Source organism: Dufourea novaeangliae, unplaced genomic scaffold (genome assembly GCF_001272555.1).
Source record: "Dufourea novaeangliae isolate 0120121106 unplaced genomic scaffold, ASM127255v1 scaffold60, whole genome shotgun sequence".
NCBI lineage: Eukaryota > Metazoa > Arthropoda > Insecta > Hymenoptera > Halictidae > Dufourea > Dufourea novaeangliae.
Genome location: NW_015373935.1, coordinates 2,330,164 through 2,348,879, shown reverse-complemented (window position 1 = coordinate 2,348,879; position 18,716 = coordinate 2,330,164). Strand labels below are relative to the sequence as shown.

Genomic DNA, 18,716 nt, shown 5'->3' with positions numbered 1-18,716 from the left:
TTCAGTGTACATCGAATGGTGGTGGTTCTAGCGTTGGAAACGCGTCCCGAAAATTCCCGCGATAGTTAAAAACGTCCGGTTTTCTCGGTCAGCTGACTTTAATTTCGTCAGAACGTATCCAATGGTCGACAGATGGTCGGCGCGCCGCCACCGCCGCCGTTCGAAAGAGCCGTTGCACCCATTAGAAGCGCGCGACGGTTAAAAATGGTAGGTACCCCGTCCGAAGGACAGGTTATCGGTTGCGCGCGTATATACCGCCATGTGCACTCGTTTGTTCGCTTGCAACCGCCCGTTTTTACATTGATGTTTCTGAAAATTGTCGTGGATTATCGTGCAGTAAAAGTCAATTCTCGGTTCATCTGGTTATCCCCTTTTGTATTTCGATCCGCGTGATGATAGCCATTTTGATTTCTTTCAACCACTTCCGGTCGGCTTCGAACGTACGTTTAACTTGTGATAAATTGCCACAACGTAAAATTGTGAACAGTATTCCTTTTATTCTTCTCTTTACCAATTTTATATTCCAGGAATTTTTTTTTAAATTTTAATACTTACATAGAGTTGCACACTCGGTTTCCGCAGGGAAAAAATTTATTAACATGTCAGTAACTATTCCATATACAATACTCTACTTCCTAAACCATTCGAACTGTGTTTGAAACATTTCTATATATCGTCAAAAAGAAAAGGAGACATTTAGGTGTTCGGTCTTAAATGGGAACACCCTGTATATCGTTCAATTTAATTTAGTGTAGTACATTCAACACTGATCGGTTCCAGTATCAAGTAAAAATGCCAGCACAACGCTTTCCATTGTGAACATTGAAATGAAAAGTGAGCATCGAACAATCAGCTTCTATCGCGAGAAAACATGGGAAAAAAAGAAAACAAAATATAAAACGCGCTCGAATTCCAAGATCGCGTTACGAGCAAGCGCGAGTGTGTGTGTTGGCCACCCATTGAAATCGACGGTTTCGGGAGGGGGGAACGGCGTCGCGACGCATTCACACCGTTTTTTTTTTTTTGTTTTCATTTTTATCGTGAATACCCTCGAATGCGCGCGCGCGACACTTTCATAGAATCGCGCGCTCTCCTCTCGAGGAGAATGAAAAGAGGAGGCGTGACAAAGAAAGTCGCGGGGGGGATCTCGATGTCGAATTCTTTCATTAGCCGAAGGACCAGTCACGGAAATCCGGGATTTCGGTCCCGTTTCATATTTCACCTCACCCCCAACCGTTTCATATTTTTCTTCTTTTTGTTTCTATCTCATGCCGTCTCCCCTTGGTAGCCTGCACCCCGTACCACCCTCTTTTCTCAATGCACTTCCATTATCAAGCTGATATTTAGTAACTGCATCAATGAGAAAACAGTCCACTGAGAATTTGTTGGGGTGGGAAATTGTTTCTTAGAATAATCGTAATTGTCCCCCTGTTGCCTCAACCCCTTGCCACCCTTTTTTTTCAATGCAGTTCCATTGTCAAGCTGATATTTAGTAACTGTATCAATCAGAAAACAGTCCACTGAGAATTCGTTGGGATGAGAAACCTTTTCCAATCAGAGATCGTGGAATCAGTAAGATTTACAGTTGGGGGTCACGGAAGATCGTAAATTCACCGTTTTCGTCGGTGACCGTCAACAGAAGCAGATGTCCCCTTGCGCTAACTAATCATTTTCATCTGAACGGACGTGGGCTCCATGTTTGCTTGTAAATGCAGCCATCTTCCTCCCCCCCTGAGGGGGGGGGGCAAATGTTCCGTGTCGTCCTGGGGACTTTTAGACAAATAGAAGGGCCGGCTGTCGCCGTGCTGCTGGTTTCCTTTCCTTCGTTGTTTGGAAACTCGGAAGTATATATACGCGTTTTCTGCTTAAATAGGGCTTCTACTTAAACAGCTCTGTGCGCAGCCCCTTCAGCCCTTTTTAAATCGTCGAGGGGTGGACAGACGGGGAACCCCTTGAAAACGATATACATTCACGTCGAGATACGTCATGGGGTCTCCTCCGCTAAATAGCGACTGATACGTATAGAATTTTTTTTTTTAATGATTTCATTTGCTTGATTTTATACATTTATTGTAAATGTGTAAACATGCAGGGCGGAGTGCAAGTAAAAATTTTCGAAAGTATAATAATTTTAGTTTACTCTGGACCTGGCGAAAGCTTTAAATAAAAGAAATTAATTAGTTCAGTATATTAATGTATAATAATCTGCATTTCCATAAAGATATCCTATTATGTAACTGTCAGGTTGTGGATTCTGTTCGCAACGGACCGTGAATGTCTCCACGAACTTTGCATTTTGATGGACTAATTCATAGAAAGACGAGGATCCATCGAAGAGGAAGGAAATTGTAATTTATTTCCTCTGTTGATTGTTTTGTTATTTTAACGAAGAAAATAAGACCTCACAACTATATAAATTGTAAAACTAGTTGTAGCCTAGTGATCCGTCATTTTGAAATTAAATCGCCTTAATTCGACCGAATCAGCGATCTACAAACAAAAAGGTGAACACAAAAATAAAAAGGCATCTCGTGATCCATCGTCTAAAGACTTAATATTTCTCCAGAGTGGTATAATTTCTTTTCTTGCCCCGTGAATCAAGATCCACACGACCCCCGACGTATGATTCGAAGAAATAAAAGGCTCTCGGTGCAAACGGAAGAGACTCACGGTTACAAAAATCCTCGCCGATGCGACGTACCGAAAGGGTACGTGTTTCTTATCGCTGGCCGTGCATCTGTCGACCAAAGAGATTATAAAGAGACTTCGCATTTACGAAATATTTTAATTAGCTTATCATCGGGAATCGGTGACAGCTGCCGGGGAAACGCGTGCTTCTAATTGCTGATCCGGCGTGCAGATCACGTTCAGTCGATTCACGAGATCGTCTTCGTCTCGTTTCTCCGTTGATCACGAGAATTGCCCATCATCGCACACATACACACACAACTGAAACGTACCATTCGTTCACGATTCTGATGGAACAGAAAATAAATACAAGACGAAAAAGAGAATACAAATGTAAATTATATCGCGTGTATTGTCGGTCGATGTGTATACGAACCTTTCGCGAATCGTGTTTTCTGGCATTTTTATTTTATGTTCGAGGTCTTCCTCGGAGATCTTCGAGAAACTTCTGACGTCATTCTTGTTTTCTTTGTATTTTTTTCGCTCTCTTGTTACAACTGTTTCTTTTTTTGTTTTTTATTATATCGATGGTTCTATAAAGAAATGGAGATGTACGTGTGTATCGTCGAAATGCGAATTCTTTGCTGGGTATTTCATGGTGTTCACTTATAAAGAAGTTTGAGTATTATAGCGAAAGAAGAGAGTCGATCGGAGAATATTTAGCGTCAATTCTTGTTTCTTTTTTATTTCTTCTTCTTTCAATTGTATATAACTGAGAAAATTCTCCATTTTTGTGTTATTTGTTTGTTTCCCCTTGTATCCGTCAAATTCCAAAAGGAAAAAATCTTTATTAATTCAGAGACCACTGCCCCCTTTTCTGACAGAAAATTCTTCATTTCTTTTTTATTCATCTGTTTCTCATTATATCCGTCGAATTCCAAAAGTAAAAAATCTTCATTGATCTTTATAGACCACTGCTAGGGAAGAATTTATTCAACAAATTGTTGATCAATAAATTCTCCGTTTCTTTTTTATTTATTTATTTATTTATTTCTCGTTGTTTCCTGCAACTGAACAGCCCAGAGGGGGACGATAATCCACCCCCTCTGTTGACGTTCCCCGAGACTTTTCTCCCCTTTGTCGAACAGGACGAAGAAAGGGGAGGACTTTTACCACTCGCGCGACATTATCGAAGAAGCCGATGCCACCCCTCAAGATCTCCTCCCTATGTCCGGCTTTTCTCTCTCTTTCAGCCGCGTTTCAAGCCGCCCCCGGTCCGATGCTTTCCTTAGAAGTTAACGGGACGGATGCACGGGGGAAAAGCGCGTGTTTGACACCGTTATAATTAGCTTATTGGTGTGACGAGATGAATGCGTTTTACGCACCCTGCCGTGATATCGCGGCGACCAAGCCCTGGTGACTTTAATATAGAAAGCACTTTCGCGCGTTCTTCCCTCTGACGCGCAGCTCGCCGTGAAACTTAAGACTATTTTATCGCGGTGGATCCCGCGGATTTTAATGCGTTTAGAACGTACAGGATTCATCTGAAACGAATCAATTCTGTAGGATGTACACTACAGCCGCGAAAAGTAGCGGCAAATTTGTCGAAATTTAGTGTTCTATAACTTTGTCAATATGTATTCCTCGAGATTTGTTTAAATGAATAGAAAATTATTTAAAAGCCATATAAATAAAAAAAAAAAGAATGTTAATACACGCAGACAAAAATTGATTTAAGGATAAACGTCATAAATAACTTCAAAAATCGCATGACGGGTCTGTCCCTCCATAATACGGTTAGACCCGTCATATGACGCGAAGGGGTTAAGAATTATTGCAAGGAGCAAAAGTTTGAAAAAAAAAAAAAAACTGTTCAGGAAGGAACGGGAAAAATACGTGAGGATGGTGGTTGCATACCAGGCGGCGAAGGGTAAACAGAGAGAAAGAGAGAAAGACAGAGATACCCCCGCGCGCGAATGAACATCGAGGTCCGAGGCAGGCGGAAAACCGTCGTCCCCTTCGCGAGGAGCGCGCGTCGGCACACGCGTGGACGATTATGGTCTAATTCCCTTGTGCCGCGGGATTCCCACCAACCTACCTAGCTTACCTACCAACCTACCTGGCTGCCTCGCATGACAGAACCGTCTTGGTGAGCTGAACGAGGAAAAGCCAGCATCATCATCAGCAGCAGCGTAGTTGTCGGGGCGGTGCATTCGATAAGCGTTTGTACGCTCGAAAGATAGGGGTGTGTCCCCTTAATTCCATCTCTCTTTCGTCCCTCCCTCTTTCATTTCACCCTGATTTTCTTCTCTCTCAGCTCACATTCATCATCTCTATCTCTCTTACACCCTCGTCACGATTCGACGTCGCTTATTTTTTCTTCTCTTCCCATCGTTTTTCCTCTTTCTCCGATTTTTTTTTTCTCCCATCTACCCTCTCTATCTATCCTCCCTTCCCCCTCCCCCCATCCCCCGTGGCCCCTCCGTCCTTCCATTTTATCGTCGAGTGTTGCACCTTCAAAGTCGTCCCTTCCCGATGGTCTCTCCGCGTAAATATCGCGGTTTCTCGGTAAACAGAAGCACAGGCCGGGGTTAAAGAGAGGGACAAAGCGGAAAAGGAGGTGCGTATGCACACACGCCACCATCTTGTGTGTCGATGATGATGTGCGTTCTCGGAGCGCCCGCGCGATTACGGACGCGTGCAGAGAAGAGCTCCCCCACTACCCCTCGACAGTGTCAGAAAGGGGAACAGAGAGCCAGAGAGGAAGAAGGGTGGAAACGAAGAGGAGAGAGAGAGTAAGGGATGCAAGGCAAATGTCAATATCGACGACGGTGAGCAGCAATGGCCAAGAGGGCGGCCCCCTCGGCCACTTGGGGCGGGAATGAGGGCGTAATTAATCGTCGATGCAAAGAAATTTCTCTCTTTGTCCCCTCTGTCCGCGAACCGAGGATCTCTCGCGGACGCTTCGAACCTTCATCCCCTTGTCGAACGAGTCCCGACAAATTTTTCAGCGACTTCGCGATATTGCTACACGGTGTCTTTTTGGAGATTTTCTGGAATTGGCGGGATTTGCAGGTGGATTTTTGGGGTGGGTAAACTGTATAGAAATTTTTTTCGGGGGGGCTGTGGTTTTGAAGTAAGTAATGGATACGAAGTCTTTTTATATTTTTCTGTCCTCGCAAGTGAGAGTTTCGTGGTCCGTTTTGGATATTGTTCGTGGAGTTCCTTAGGGGTGGTTTTGATATAGACTGTATTTTTTCCAAATATAGGTATATTCTTGGTTTCAAGGAACTGTTTTGATTATGAAATTGGATTATGAAATAAAAACTTTTTGTTTTACGATTTGGCGTACGTTTGTGCTTAAATTTTATAGTACACTATAAGAGGAAGATGTATTGAAAGTTTTGGGGCATTGGTTACTGGGGGAGAGAGATTATACTGTTGTAATAATAGTGGCAACTAAAGGCATAATATTTGCATAGTCATTAATATAATTGAGGATTGAAGAAAAAGTTCACCGACATTGTTTTATGCTGAAATGAAATTAATATTTTATTTCGAATTTCCCACTATGAGTCGGTAAAAAAAAAGGTGCCGTAGCTTCAGTCACAGCACGCGCCATCTACGAACCCAGTTGGACAGTAGTAATTCTTCGTTTCAGGTGGTAATACAGATCTCTGCACTGAGCGACTGTCGACAAGGAAAAGTCAACTTCGTTTATTTTTTCCAAACAAGAAAAATTCTTTTAATTTTCTTTTTCTATAAAGTCCTCAGATTAGAGAAATCTATACACTACATATTTATATAGTTGCTTAATTGTACACTATTCTATAGTACTCTACAGAAAATAGTCTAGAAAGATTCTTACCGATCGTGGAAAACAGGCATTTTCCACTAGACAGCAGAATTAAATTCCCTGTATGCATCTTTTGAGAAATCCCCGTTGCGATAAGTCGCTCCCTGCTTACCAAAATTTTTTTATTGAAAAAAATAAACCCTATGGAAAAATTAAGCAATAAAAACTAAGAAATAAAAATCGATGGTAACTATATTCTTCTACAGTCGAAGAACAGTCCTTAGGTATAATAAATTTCAATTTCATTCTGACTATTTTAAAACAATTTTATTCCTACCTAGATATAATAAAACTCATCTGTGTGATCCTGTTTGTGCCATTACATATTACGTTCTTTCCTAGCAACAGGATCGGTCGACCCCTATTGCGTTCATCGTAATGACCACTGGTTTCATGCGTTTCTACCAGACAAAAAAAAGTTAATGACGTAACACCATCGTGTTTCTTTTAATCTAACAGAATGACTAATAGACAAAATCAATTTCTTCTTCAAAGCGGACAAAATGAAATGTACTATATCCCACAATATAATATCTGTAACGACCACACTTTAACTTACCACGCAAGTGGTTAGTATACTTAACATAATAATTATTTATTCACTTTAAACAAATAATTACCATTCATAAACGCACTAGTAACCAAAACCGCCCCACGTTCAACACATATCGACCTAATATAAAACGATCTTGAAAATGATCGATTAGCACCGGGTCACACGAACCGCCGTTAAACGGCCGATTTTCCATCGTTACCGTGTAATTTCCCTATTCTAATTAACCCCCGCAGCCCCTACCCCCTCTCCCTTTGTTAATTGACCTCCGTGAAACGATCGAAGTGTATCGCCCGCGGCCGAAAACAAGAACCTCCTGAGTCTTCGCCCCGGAGCGATTGGGGGGGGGGGAGGAGGGCTTCCTAAAGCGTTCCACCGGGAACCCAATCTAGGCGGCGTGGTGGCCCTGGAAGGTTATACTTTTATTAGCGCCTCGATTGGTCTTAACGAGGTCAATTGAGGTGATACGGTCGCCTTGATTTCACGATAGCCCGCCGCTGGCCACGATAACGATCCGTACGCGTCGTTAGCGGGGCCGTGGAAATCGACGCGATCTCGCCGATTAGAATCGATGCAACCACGTCGATTAGAACCGATACGACCAGGTCGAATAGAACTGATATTACCACGTCGATTAGAACAGGCGCAACCACGTCGATTAGAACCGATGGGAGCACGTTGCACAGTGGTACAGAACGCCTGTTTAGGAGTTTAGAAGCTTAATTTGTGTATAAAAATGAGAATTTCAAAACCAAACTTGGTAAGCATGTATTCAATGTTCACATGTATTAAAAAAAAAAATATAAAATTAACGAGTAATGTTTTTTAATAATAATATTTTTCAAGAGAACTTGTGATTGACAATGATAATTCTGTAAAAAAGAGAAGTTTTTGTTTTGTTTATAAAAAAATTATTATTAAAAAACATTACTTATTAATTTTGTGTGTTTATAATAAATATGAGCGTTAAATATATGCTTGCCAAGTTTGGTTCCGAAATTCCCAATTTTGATACCCAAATTGAGATTCCTAAATCGGCGTTCTGTAACACTGTGCGTCGGGTAGAACCGATACTACCACGCCAACTAGATCCTATATGATCACGCCAACTAGATCCTATATGATCACGCCGATTAGAACCGACACGACCACGTCGATTAGAACCGACTGGAACACGTCAATTAGAACCGATACGCCCACGCTAATTAGTAACTATACGACCGCAGCGCCGTGTTAACGAACCTTCTGATTTCTGTTTCAGCACCTGTACCATCTGCAGACGGGCGAGGGTGCGTTCCGAGAGCGAGGGAGGGGACGAGGAAAAGGTGCAACCAGGGTAAGTGCATAACTCGAAAAGCTTCGGCGGCGATCTATGTTCCACGTTGTTACGCCGAGACAAGTGAAAGAAACGATTTTTGGAAATTTTTTTTATCTATCGTATTCCGGTTTATACGCCACTTTAAACACTCACGCTCAATCACCGTATAGATTATCCCCACTTTAACCCTTGACGACCCAGTAGTGTCCGACAGACACATTTTCTTAATAAAATAATTTATAATTATTATATTATAATATTTATAATGCAATTGCATATCGCGTTATTCGCATTATTTTAGGGTAATGTTGAGGATTTTCAGTGGATGTGTCTATTGGACGCTCTAGTTTGTGAAATTACACAGGATATTTCAGTATTAAATGCTACAACGAAAAGATAGTGGCATAGCCCGCTGTATTTCCGTAAATATCTCCAGTCTGCATACTCCGAATTTATGCTAAAAAAAGACAGTTTGGGCACAATTTTATTCGAATAACACACAGTGAAACCAACAGTATCTAATGACATCATTCTAAGCTTTAAACAGTCGATAAGATTAAATAATTGTTTGCCAAAAATTTTGTTATAAAAATCGGAATTTCCACGTTTAAACGATTGAAAGTGACGGAATGTTTTTTAATGTTTTTTTCGTTATTCGAAACTCTTTATATAAATAATGAATGTGCCCATTTCTGGCGGGAAAGTTCGGATGAGATATCGTTCGAAAATAGAATGCGCAGCAGTGGCGGGCTGAATCGCAGTTTGCAACCCTCGAAGCATTTTAAACATGGCGGTGCACCGCGCGCGCGTGGGCACAGGCGCGTCGCTGCTCGATCAATACAACCCCTCTCTCACATGGCCCCGCTTAATATCACAGTTCTCAAACCTCTGCGCGAGCTTCCGTCTAACCGACGATAATTCGTTCTCGTGACTAAATCAATTGCGAAACATTAACATCCGGTAACGGATTCTAGTTATCCAGTTTCGATGTTTTCCTATTCTACTGAGGATCGGGGATTCACCCTTCAACGTCCAGTGTTGCTTCGGCGCAACGCTTATTTTAAAAGTGCGTCAGATTCTGTCGTTAATATCGAATTTTCGTCGACAAGAAATCGTAGTTCCACTGATGTAAAGTAGATCTCCACACGGTTTCAGTTGAGAAATTTAAGTATTCCCAGCAAAAATAAATTAAATAATTTCTTTTAATTGCTGTGTTTAATATCGATATTTTCGACTTAAAAATAATATTATCAGTTTCATAATTTTTAAATGAAGATTTAGGGCTCTCGGCGTTAAAGGGTTAAACGGTCACCGAGCACTTCCGGTACAAACGACTTGTTTGGTTGCTTCGTGTTGCGCTTAGTCGCGTCCCTCTGTTTCGTTCGAACGTTTATCGGGCGTAATAATTGTCTGTTCATCCTCTTGTGATATTTTGACGATTCTTCTTTACGATTCTTTTGTCGGTTGGAGTAAACAGTGTGGGGCTAGGGCGGATGCACCGGTAAATGAATTCGTGCCAGTGAATGAACATTTATATCAAAACGAGTAAATTAAGTTGTTGAAATGAGCAAATGATTAAATATTGATTTTTATTTCTTCAATTTCTTGTTTCATATTCAAACAATTTTCGCGCCATTGTTCATTTGTTTCATATTGTTAATCCACCGGTGAAATCTGTATTTTTTTTTTTAATTTAATCAATTACATTTTTCCAATTTTTCAAATTAATATCTATATGTTGTAAAATAGTATAGATATTAAAATATGAAATTTTCATGTGCTAAATATCTGTTAATACTTCTCTCACTTAAAATTATGCTCCTTCAATAATCCACAGCTTATCCACCCCCCCTCCCAAATAATAAATAATAAAACATATTTTGTTATGATTTTCGCCATTCAAGCAAGGGTGCAAATGCACTGTGATGGGTTACGGTAATTTCTATGTCCCATTCGACGAGCTTTCGCTATCTTTGTGGCGGTGTGTTATCGATCCCCACCTGACAACCCCCCCCCCCCCCCTCGTTTCGAAACACAATCCGTGCACACGTGTACTGGCACCTATTTGCCGACGCAACGTCTTCGTGATAGAATGCAATTCCGCTTTTCGCCGTTCCAATTTATATTCATCGCGCGCGCGCGGACGATCGATGCACGCCATTTTCAACGACCCCCCGAAGTCATCCCCCTCCCCATGGCGATCATTAAATTTTCTTATTACAGTGGGTCCTCCTGAAACTTGAAGCCTGTTCGATAGTACAAGAGTATGACGGAAAGTTTTTCAAATTTAATTTAGAACAATTGTTCAGCCGAGGAATAACTTCCGTCACGATTGAGGAAAATTTACGGAGTAGTAGTTAAATACTAGTCATCGATAAAGAGTAGTCATCGATGCGACGAAAGTTTCGTTACAGAGAAAAATTTCCATTATGAAAGTTTCAAAGACCACTGCTCGGTTTTATTTTATTTTACTTTTTTCTTCTTCACGTGCGTCGCTTTGCGCGTATAATGTCCTCCATCGTCCTTCGGTGGCCGTGGTCTGAAGAGCCATTGGCTGGCGCCGTGATAAAACGAAATAAAGACGTGTCTTTTCGCTCAGGAAGACAAAGATGACCTTCACGTGTCAAAAGCGTCCGCGGCTACAAGAGAAATGATTGTTGCTCGGCCTCAACTGTCCGGAACTTTTTCTCGAGGACATTTATTCCCGCGAGTTCTGACGACTTCGAGGACCCTTGTCGCGGCCGTCTTTCGTTTACGCTTTTCTTAATCTTTCTTTCGCACTTGTACTCGCTTCTTTATACAGGCTGTCCCACCTAACTCTGCCACCCTTAATTATTCTCTTATTTGTCACGGTACAAAAAATAGTTCGAGAGAAAGTTGGTGTATTTTAGGGGGGAAATTAGGCTATGAGATTGAAGGTCATCTCAAGGTCATATCTTCTGAGATTTCTCTAATGGTATCGTTTTTTAAAATGGAATGCTGTTTTTTGTTTGTTTGCCAATACAAAGAGTAATCCAACAATTTATCACATTATGGGGTGACAACACTTTGAACAGACACTAAAATAATAAATAATGCGATTATGGTGTTTATTTTGTTTCTACAATTCATTCTTTGTGAACTTCCACCTCAACCTGTTAGTGCGAAATGTTGATTCCACATAAACAAAGAAATATGCGTAATCATGCAACATCCATTTTTCCAAGAAAATACAGATTACACCCACCCCCTGCACTGTTCTCCATTCTGAAAGTTAATAACCACGGACCATCTCAGTGCTTCACTTTTCACACGAGGAAATCAGTACGACCCAGAGCCTGGGGACCGAGGCACGTTCTTCCGAACGATTTAATCCAAAATCAAAGAGGGGGAAAGGTTGGCAATCCATGGATTTCCGAGGGCTGGCAGATCGGGATATCCTAGGTGAAATAATTAGCGGTCTTCCTCTCGTCCAATCACCCCCACCTCCCCCCTCTAAACTTTATCTTCCCCTTCTACCTATCCCGCCGTCGTTGGGGGGGGGGTTGGGGGGGGGGGTTGGCCGCCATTTTGGATTCGCGGGAACAATGTGTCGGCTCGGAAGGTTCCAACGGAAAACGAAGACGCCGAACCTCCTGTCCCCGTGAATATCGATCGCATGCAGAGAGAGAGAGAGGGGGACACAAATAAAATGCTAATTCTCCTCTCATCTGCGTACACGGTCACGATAGAGAATTTTTCTTGGTTCGTTCCTTCATGTTTTTTTTCTCCCATTCATCGAGTTAGACGTGTAGATTGCACGGAAATCGGTGGAGATCGGTCGTGGGGATAGAACGATTTTGCTGAGCTTGTATATTGACGTGCAAACTCTATTTCCGCTAGAGGAAAAAGTGTACTGGAAAGACCTATTTGTATCAGGAATTACTCAAATTTATGCTAAATTAATATTTAATTTAACCTTTATTTCAGTAGTTGAAATAAATTTACTAAATGGTAGTAGGTTCTTAGGCTTATGCCACTATTTCCCCTAACGGAAGCCAAGTTTGCTCGCGAGGGTACATTGTTGCATGAGAGCCCAGAGTTCATTGCCACGGTCAACTTCCTTTAGGTCTGTTGTCGTTGTTTTGCAGAAGTGATGGTTTCACAGGGGGGAACAGAGACTGGTAAATTCTTTGTCTGGATGAAACAGTTTCGAATAAGGGGTAGGAGATGAAAGGAAAAAAGTTAGTTTCAGAACGTGGAAATTCGAATTTTTATTTATTAAAATTGGATGGTTCTTCTTGAATTGATGGACGCTTACCAGATAATTATAATGAAATTAAAAGTCTGTTTTTAAAAAATTAAGATTGCTGAATACGATGCTGGTTTTAGTTTCTTTCTCTGGAAACGTCGCAAGGTGTATCTCTTTAGGTGTAAAATTGGCGATCTTTCAGTTCGATTTCAGTAGAACTTGACTGCCACACGTCGATTGTTTACAGACCGTTCCAGAATTTTTGACGGAAAATCAATACATTAATTAGTTATTTAGAAAGTTAATTAGTTATTAAATTCATATTGCTGTATAATTTGAAACAAGACGAACAGCCTCTGTTAATTGAACGTATATATTTTCGACGATTTATGATTTAAAAAACGAGATAAAGCGTGTCTGGCTATGGACAGCCTTTTTCACTGTGGCAGTCAACGAAACATGGTACCAGTGAATAGAAACGGAATTTCTTTTTTGGCAAGATTGACCTTTAGAATTTCCGAAAAATAACAACACACACTGGATAGTCACTGAGGAGAAGGCTTCCTGAATATAAATATATTTATTTTATAACACGTTACCTACATTACTTATTTAAAAAGAGCAATCTATAATTATTCTTATGTGAAGGAATAGAGCTTGTTAACAAACACGTTTTCGCCGGTTTTTTGGGGTAGACCATCCCTTAGAATTTCGAAAAAATGACCACACACTTGATAGTCAGTGAAGTGGGGTGTTTTAGAAGAACAAAAAATATTTGTTTCTTAACGCATTGACTACCGTTCTCGAGATACCAGAAAAAAAATGTAATCTGTAATGGATGAGTTTCCATAAAATTCAGAATCGACCCTCGAAAGTGTCCCCGATTCCTTTCAACAGTCTCTCTACCCCTCTCTCTCTGTGTACACATGATGTCGTCAGTATTCTTCGTTTCCGTGTATAGTTTAGAAAGTCCTTCTCAGCTGGCATACTTATTCGCCGCGATGGCGATTTAGTCCGTGCTACCTATTCTTCAGGTTCGCACTAATGATCCAGTTCTTTCCGGGCACGATGCCAACTGGCCCGTTTCTATTCACCCCCTTCAATCTCGCTGTGCCCCCACTCCCCTCTGTTTTCTTACTCTGCCATCGATTATTATAATTCTGTACTCAATTTCCGTTCCACCGTATACAGTGTGTTAGATTTATCCGAGAACACTCGAGTATCTCGAAGTATATGAACGACGTGAAAGAAAATGTTTCGGACAAAAATTGTACGATATCGAAGTAGTGTACTCTTGTCTGTTCGACCTTGCGGCGGCCTTGAAATGTTCTGCACAGGTCAGATTAAAATTTTGAAATAGGAATATGCATTTTTTTATTACATATTCTTGTAAATTACATCAAGATGTTTTCGAAACACCACTTACATGTATATTTCACGTAAGATAATTTTGAGATACGAAACGACAAATTTGTCTGTATTTATTCAGATGACTTTTGCTCTATTAGGCTGCAAGGATCGAGTGAAATTTTATGGGTTTATTCCCCGAACAACAGACTGATCGAAACACTTGTCGGGTTCAAAGATAATTCTATGTTTATCGAGACTACAGAAGTTATCTTTTTTTCTAATTAAATGTTTTTATCTCTCTGTCCCTCGAGGAGTAATGGACGAAGAGTTCAGGGAATCTATGTTATCTCTGTGAAATGATTAATTAAGGATACAGAGAAATGAGGGGTCACCGGTCCACGAACGAAGATAGGGATACATGTAACTGACACGATAAAAAGTTTAATAACGTTTTTACAGTATTTTTAACACCATGGAGAACGGTTGACAGACAGACCGTTCCAGTTAATAGGTTTCAATCTACCTTAAGAAATGGCACCAGGAACTGAAATGGTCACAAAAATATTTTATGATACCATGTCGGATCTACTTTCATTTTACAGTAATAAAGTTTTCTGTATAATATTATATATACTGTATAATATTAAATTCCGTATGTTTAGACATTAAATCATAAATAATCTCTAAATAAAAAAACAAACATTTGATAGATACGTGATCGCGATAAAAATTAATATTAAATCTACGCCGACATTTTGAGAACTGTTTAACCCTCGGAGGACGCTTTTGATGATATAATAGATGGCAGTACCTGGGTCCACGCAGACCTTTACTCATCTATCTTTAGACGTGCTTTTAAATAGATTTTTTGAAAATATGTTTTCTTGCGAAATGCTAATATAAATCACTGTACACTTGAATTAGTTAACTGTGAAATGATCAGTGGGTCAAAATGGACCCATACACTCATTAGATGGTTACTCTTCGTAATAAGTGACTGTAGTCGCCCACAGTGCCACGCAGGTAGCTTCGATTAATCATTTATAGTGTCGAAAGGGTTAAAATCCTTTCTTTAAACGACGACAGGTCCCAATTAAATGTTACGCGAGCGAAGCAATGGCTAAACCGGTCGTTTAACCGTTTCGCCTATAATTCTCATCGTTGAGATAACGAAGTTCCAAGGAAGGGGAGAAAAATAATCGAGTCAGTACGGAACGGTGACATTATTTATGGGTCGTTCGAGCGAACTTTTGCACCGGCATCCATCCACCCGCCCGAATTTTCTGCACCACCAGGTGATTTTTGCTCTCCTTGGGAGAACCTCGCGCGATTAACGAGGTTTTAATTACCGTCGTACGAGGTCGTAAATTTTCTGGGCTGGTATTAATGGCGTTCGGTCGTCGTCGAAAATTTTCCTTTGTTCGGCTGCGTAGGGCTTCAGAATTCATTTATTCGTTGTGGCAGATACACTTGCATATATGATAAAAAATCTAATAACAACGGAAAATGATAAATTTATCAGAACTGTACTTAAATTGTTTAGTTTGACAATTGGAAAATTTCGATACATTTATGGTTTATAATATTACGAGTGTGTATGATTTGTTACTGAGTTTATGGAATTGTTTGACAGTGTACTCGTCAAGCTTGAATGTTAATTATTGATAAATGGAGAAACACGAAAGAAAGAATTGGGCCACGATTTCCGTTCTGGGTCCCGTCTGGGCCTCTCCCCAGTCTTATCTAAAGACCCGTGGATAAGATAATGTTGCGTTCTTATTTTCCACTGTGAGATAAAGTCTATCATTTCCAATAACTTCGGTAGCCTTTTTCCATTGGTAAACTCGAATTATTTGACTGATCGTTTGTCCTCCATGAGGCAACATATAAGCTGAAGGGAACAAAACTTTTTAACTCTGTTCCTTGAAATTCCTTTACAGCAATCGTAGTGTCATTTCTATGTAATTTATACAATTAATTCAGTCAGAAATTCTGGAATCTTGGAAGATTTTCAAATTATCGATTGATATCAGGAGGATCGAGAGATGACATTTAAATATATACAAACTTCTCTTCATTTTACAATATAATTTTAAGTATTCACAATAGAGGATGTTAGAACTTATAATTATATTCAATTACAGTATTTACTGGCATTCTTCGTACCGTATCAGTTAGATAATGTTAGCGATAAGTTTTGAGTGAAGACACCAACAAATGTTCGAGATAAACAGTTGAACAGAAAAAAAACTTGAAATATCAAATAAAACCACGATTAAAATTCCTGACAAGTATATTGGTAAAAATTAAAGCGCGTAAATTCTGCACAAGGCATAAGAAACGATAATGGATGACATATGTACAGTGTGCACGACGATATCGTTTCTCACTCGGTTATCAGTAGAGGCTGCACGAATAAATATTTACCCAGCGATATAACAAGAAACATGTCACGGTATGTTTAGATTATTACATGAATCTCACGTTGCACCGCCGTGACAGGTAACACATGTAAAAACATATTCGTGGTCGAGCTTATAATTTTTGCTTCTTGTTAAGAAAAATATTAACAGTAGACTGGAACGAAAATAAAACGCTTTGTAAATTTATGGATTGTCTCGATACACGAAAGACAAAAAGAAAACGGAAAAAGATATAAGATTTTTAATCACAGATCATTTTTTAGGTCGCCGGTATTTTTTTGCCAGACAACACGTATTTTTGTTTGCAAAATGTAACACGTGAAGGGTGCATTAAATATATTAAAACTATTAAAGATAGGGTGTTATTGGAAAGAATATTGAAAAAGAATTAGTAGTGCAAAGGATTAAGAGATGCTACAAATACATAAATGATGTCAAATCGATTTACAAATTTCTCCGACAAGGAATACAATTAGAAATCGAACTCTAAAGTTTCGGGGTCAAATTGACCCCGGAACAGTGCACGAGAAATGGTTAACACATTAGAACAGTTCCCTCCTCAAGGGTACCGTAAATTGGCTTAACTTTGACACAGTTCGGGTAACTTTCTCCCGAAGTCGCAAAACAGATCATATTCGAATTTGCAGCTGTAACAATTGTTAAATGAACCCTTACATTATATACATTATATATTATTACACTATATACATATATTTCTTTTCTCCTTGTATATATAAATATTGTTTCCGACACAGGAACAAGATTACATCCTAAATAAAATAATACATTGCCTGCAATAACTTCCGATAAAAATAAATAAATTTTAAAAAATTCCATTCGAATGAACGCTTTGGATTCTACCTCAGTCGTTTCTATTCGCCATAACGATATTATCGATATATCTTCCTAGTTACCCCTTGACTGACGTCAAAGTCACCCCAAACTTACGGTATCCATGTTTCCACACAGTCCAAGCCCAGAAACTTCATTCTTTCGTTCATCCTCCGCCGAGAACCCATCCCCCTAACTCCTGAAATCGTTTCGAGAGACCAGGGTTCCATGGATATCGTAAGGGTCGTGTTAAGCGACCAAGGAAACGGGGCAATTGAGGGAATCCTCGAAGGGCAACCGCGATTACCCTCGAGTGTGGCAGAAGTGATTTGGCAAACGCGGATGCTCCTCGGCCCGAGCGCGGTCTGGCAGCGGTGTGGGGTAATGGTTGCTGGTGGTTGAACTTGGCTTCCTTGAAAGGAGTAGTGGTGGGTGGACAGGGGTAGTAGCTTCCGGGCGGAGGTCAGAAGAGCTGTTATTCAGCGGCGACGACGACGACGCGGGTGCTGGGTGGCCAAGCAACAAGTTGCAGAGCGACGTTAATAAACGAACCCTCGAGGAGCCATTTTGCCCTCTGTTTGGATATCCAAGGAGGTGAGGGGGGGGGTGGCGTTCTTCCAACCACCCTCTCGATTCCTCCTCGATTCCTCCGCGATCCCCAGGAATACGTTGTCAGTGGGAGGGGACCAACGATCACAACCACCCCTCTTGGGCAGGAGAAAAAAAAATTCCTCCCGGAAATATCGTCGAGAGGGTGGTTAACACGTCGACTGCCAGCTACGAGATAACTCGTAGTTGAAACATTGCAAACATGCTGGATTATTTAAATACCTCTACAAAATTTTGACATATGGTTAGTGTCACAGTATAATTTAAAACAAGACAAGCAATCTCTATTAATTAAATGCATATATTTTCAATGATTTATGACTTAAAAAACGAAATAAAGTGTGTCTGGCTACGTACTGCCTTTTCCACTGTGGCAGTCGACGTGTTGAAGTTGGTGGGCACGATATTGTGTCCTCGTAAAATTAAGTGTTTATTAGTATATGTATATATTGTTATCATTCCATTATCGCAATCCTGGTCCGTGTACAATGGGCCAATCGAGGACTCGATCGAACGGCCAACGAGAAAGAATCACGATCCGAAGGACCTTTTGTCGGTGGTGCACTGTGTGGCTACCTGGCGGTGGTCGTTCGGTCGTCGTTGGCGGTAGCTGGCGAACGACAATGCCAGAAGGACAGAGATAGAGACTGTAGCAACCGACCAAGCTGAAGGGAGAAGAGAAAGAGAGATATAGTCTCGAACGCGTCATTCGAAGTGGAGGTGGCGAACAAGGTACTGTCGTGGTGGTGGGGGAGGAACACGATCATGGGTTTGGGGGTTTCAAAGGGGGGAGGGGACATACCTGACTCTGCCAGGGAAACGTTCGTCGAGTATCGGAAGAAACGTAAAGCAGCGAGGAAGGAAGAGGGCGAGAAGCAAGGGGGTAGGAACGGTAGCGTAATGTTGCAAGAGGGGTGGGGGGTCTAGCGATGGGAACT

At 40.7% G+C, this 18,716-nt stretch overlaps 1 protein-coding gene across 3 annotated transcripts in view; it reads left to right on the top strand.

Moving 5' to 3' along the window:
• LOC107185337 (DNA N6-methyl adenine demethylase-like) overlaps positions 1–18,716 on the top strand; it is a 169,440-nt gene that overhangs the window by 101,037 nt on the left and 49,687 nt on the right. For all 3 annotated transcript variants that reach the window (XM_015572998.1, XM_015573000.1, XM_015572999.1), the window contains one exon: positions 8,299–8,373. In XM_015572998.1, the coding sequence (XP_015428484.1) occupies positions 8,299–8,373 (75 nt within the window). The remainder of the gene's footprint in view (positions 1–8,298; positions 8,374–18,716) is intronic.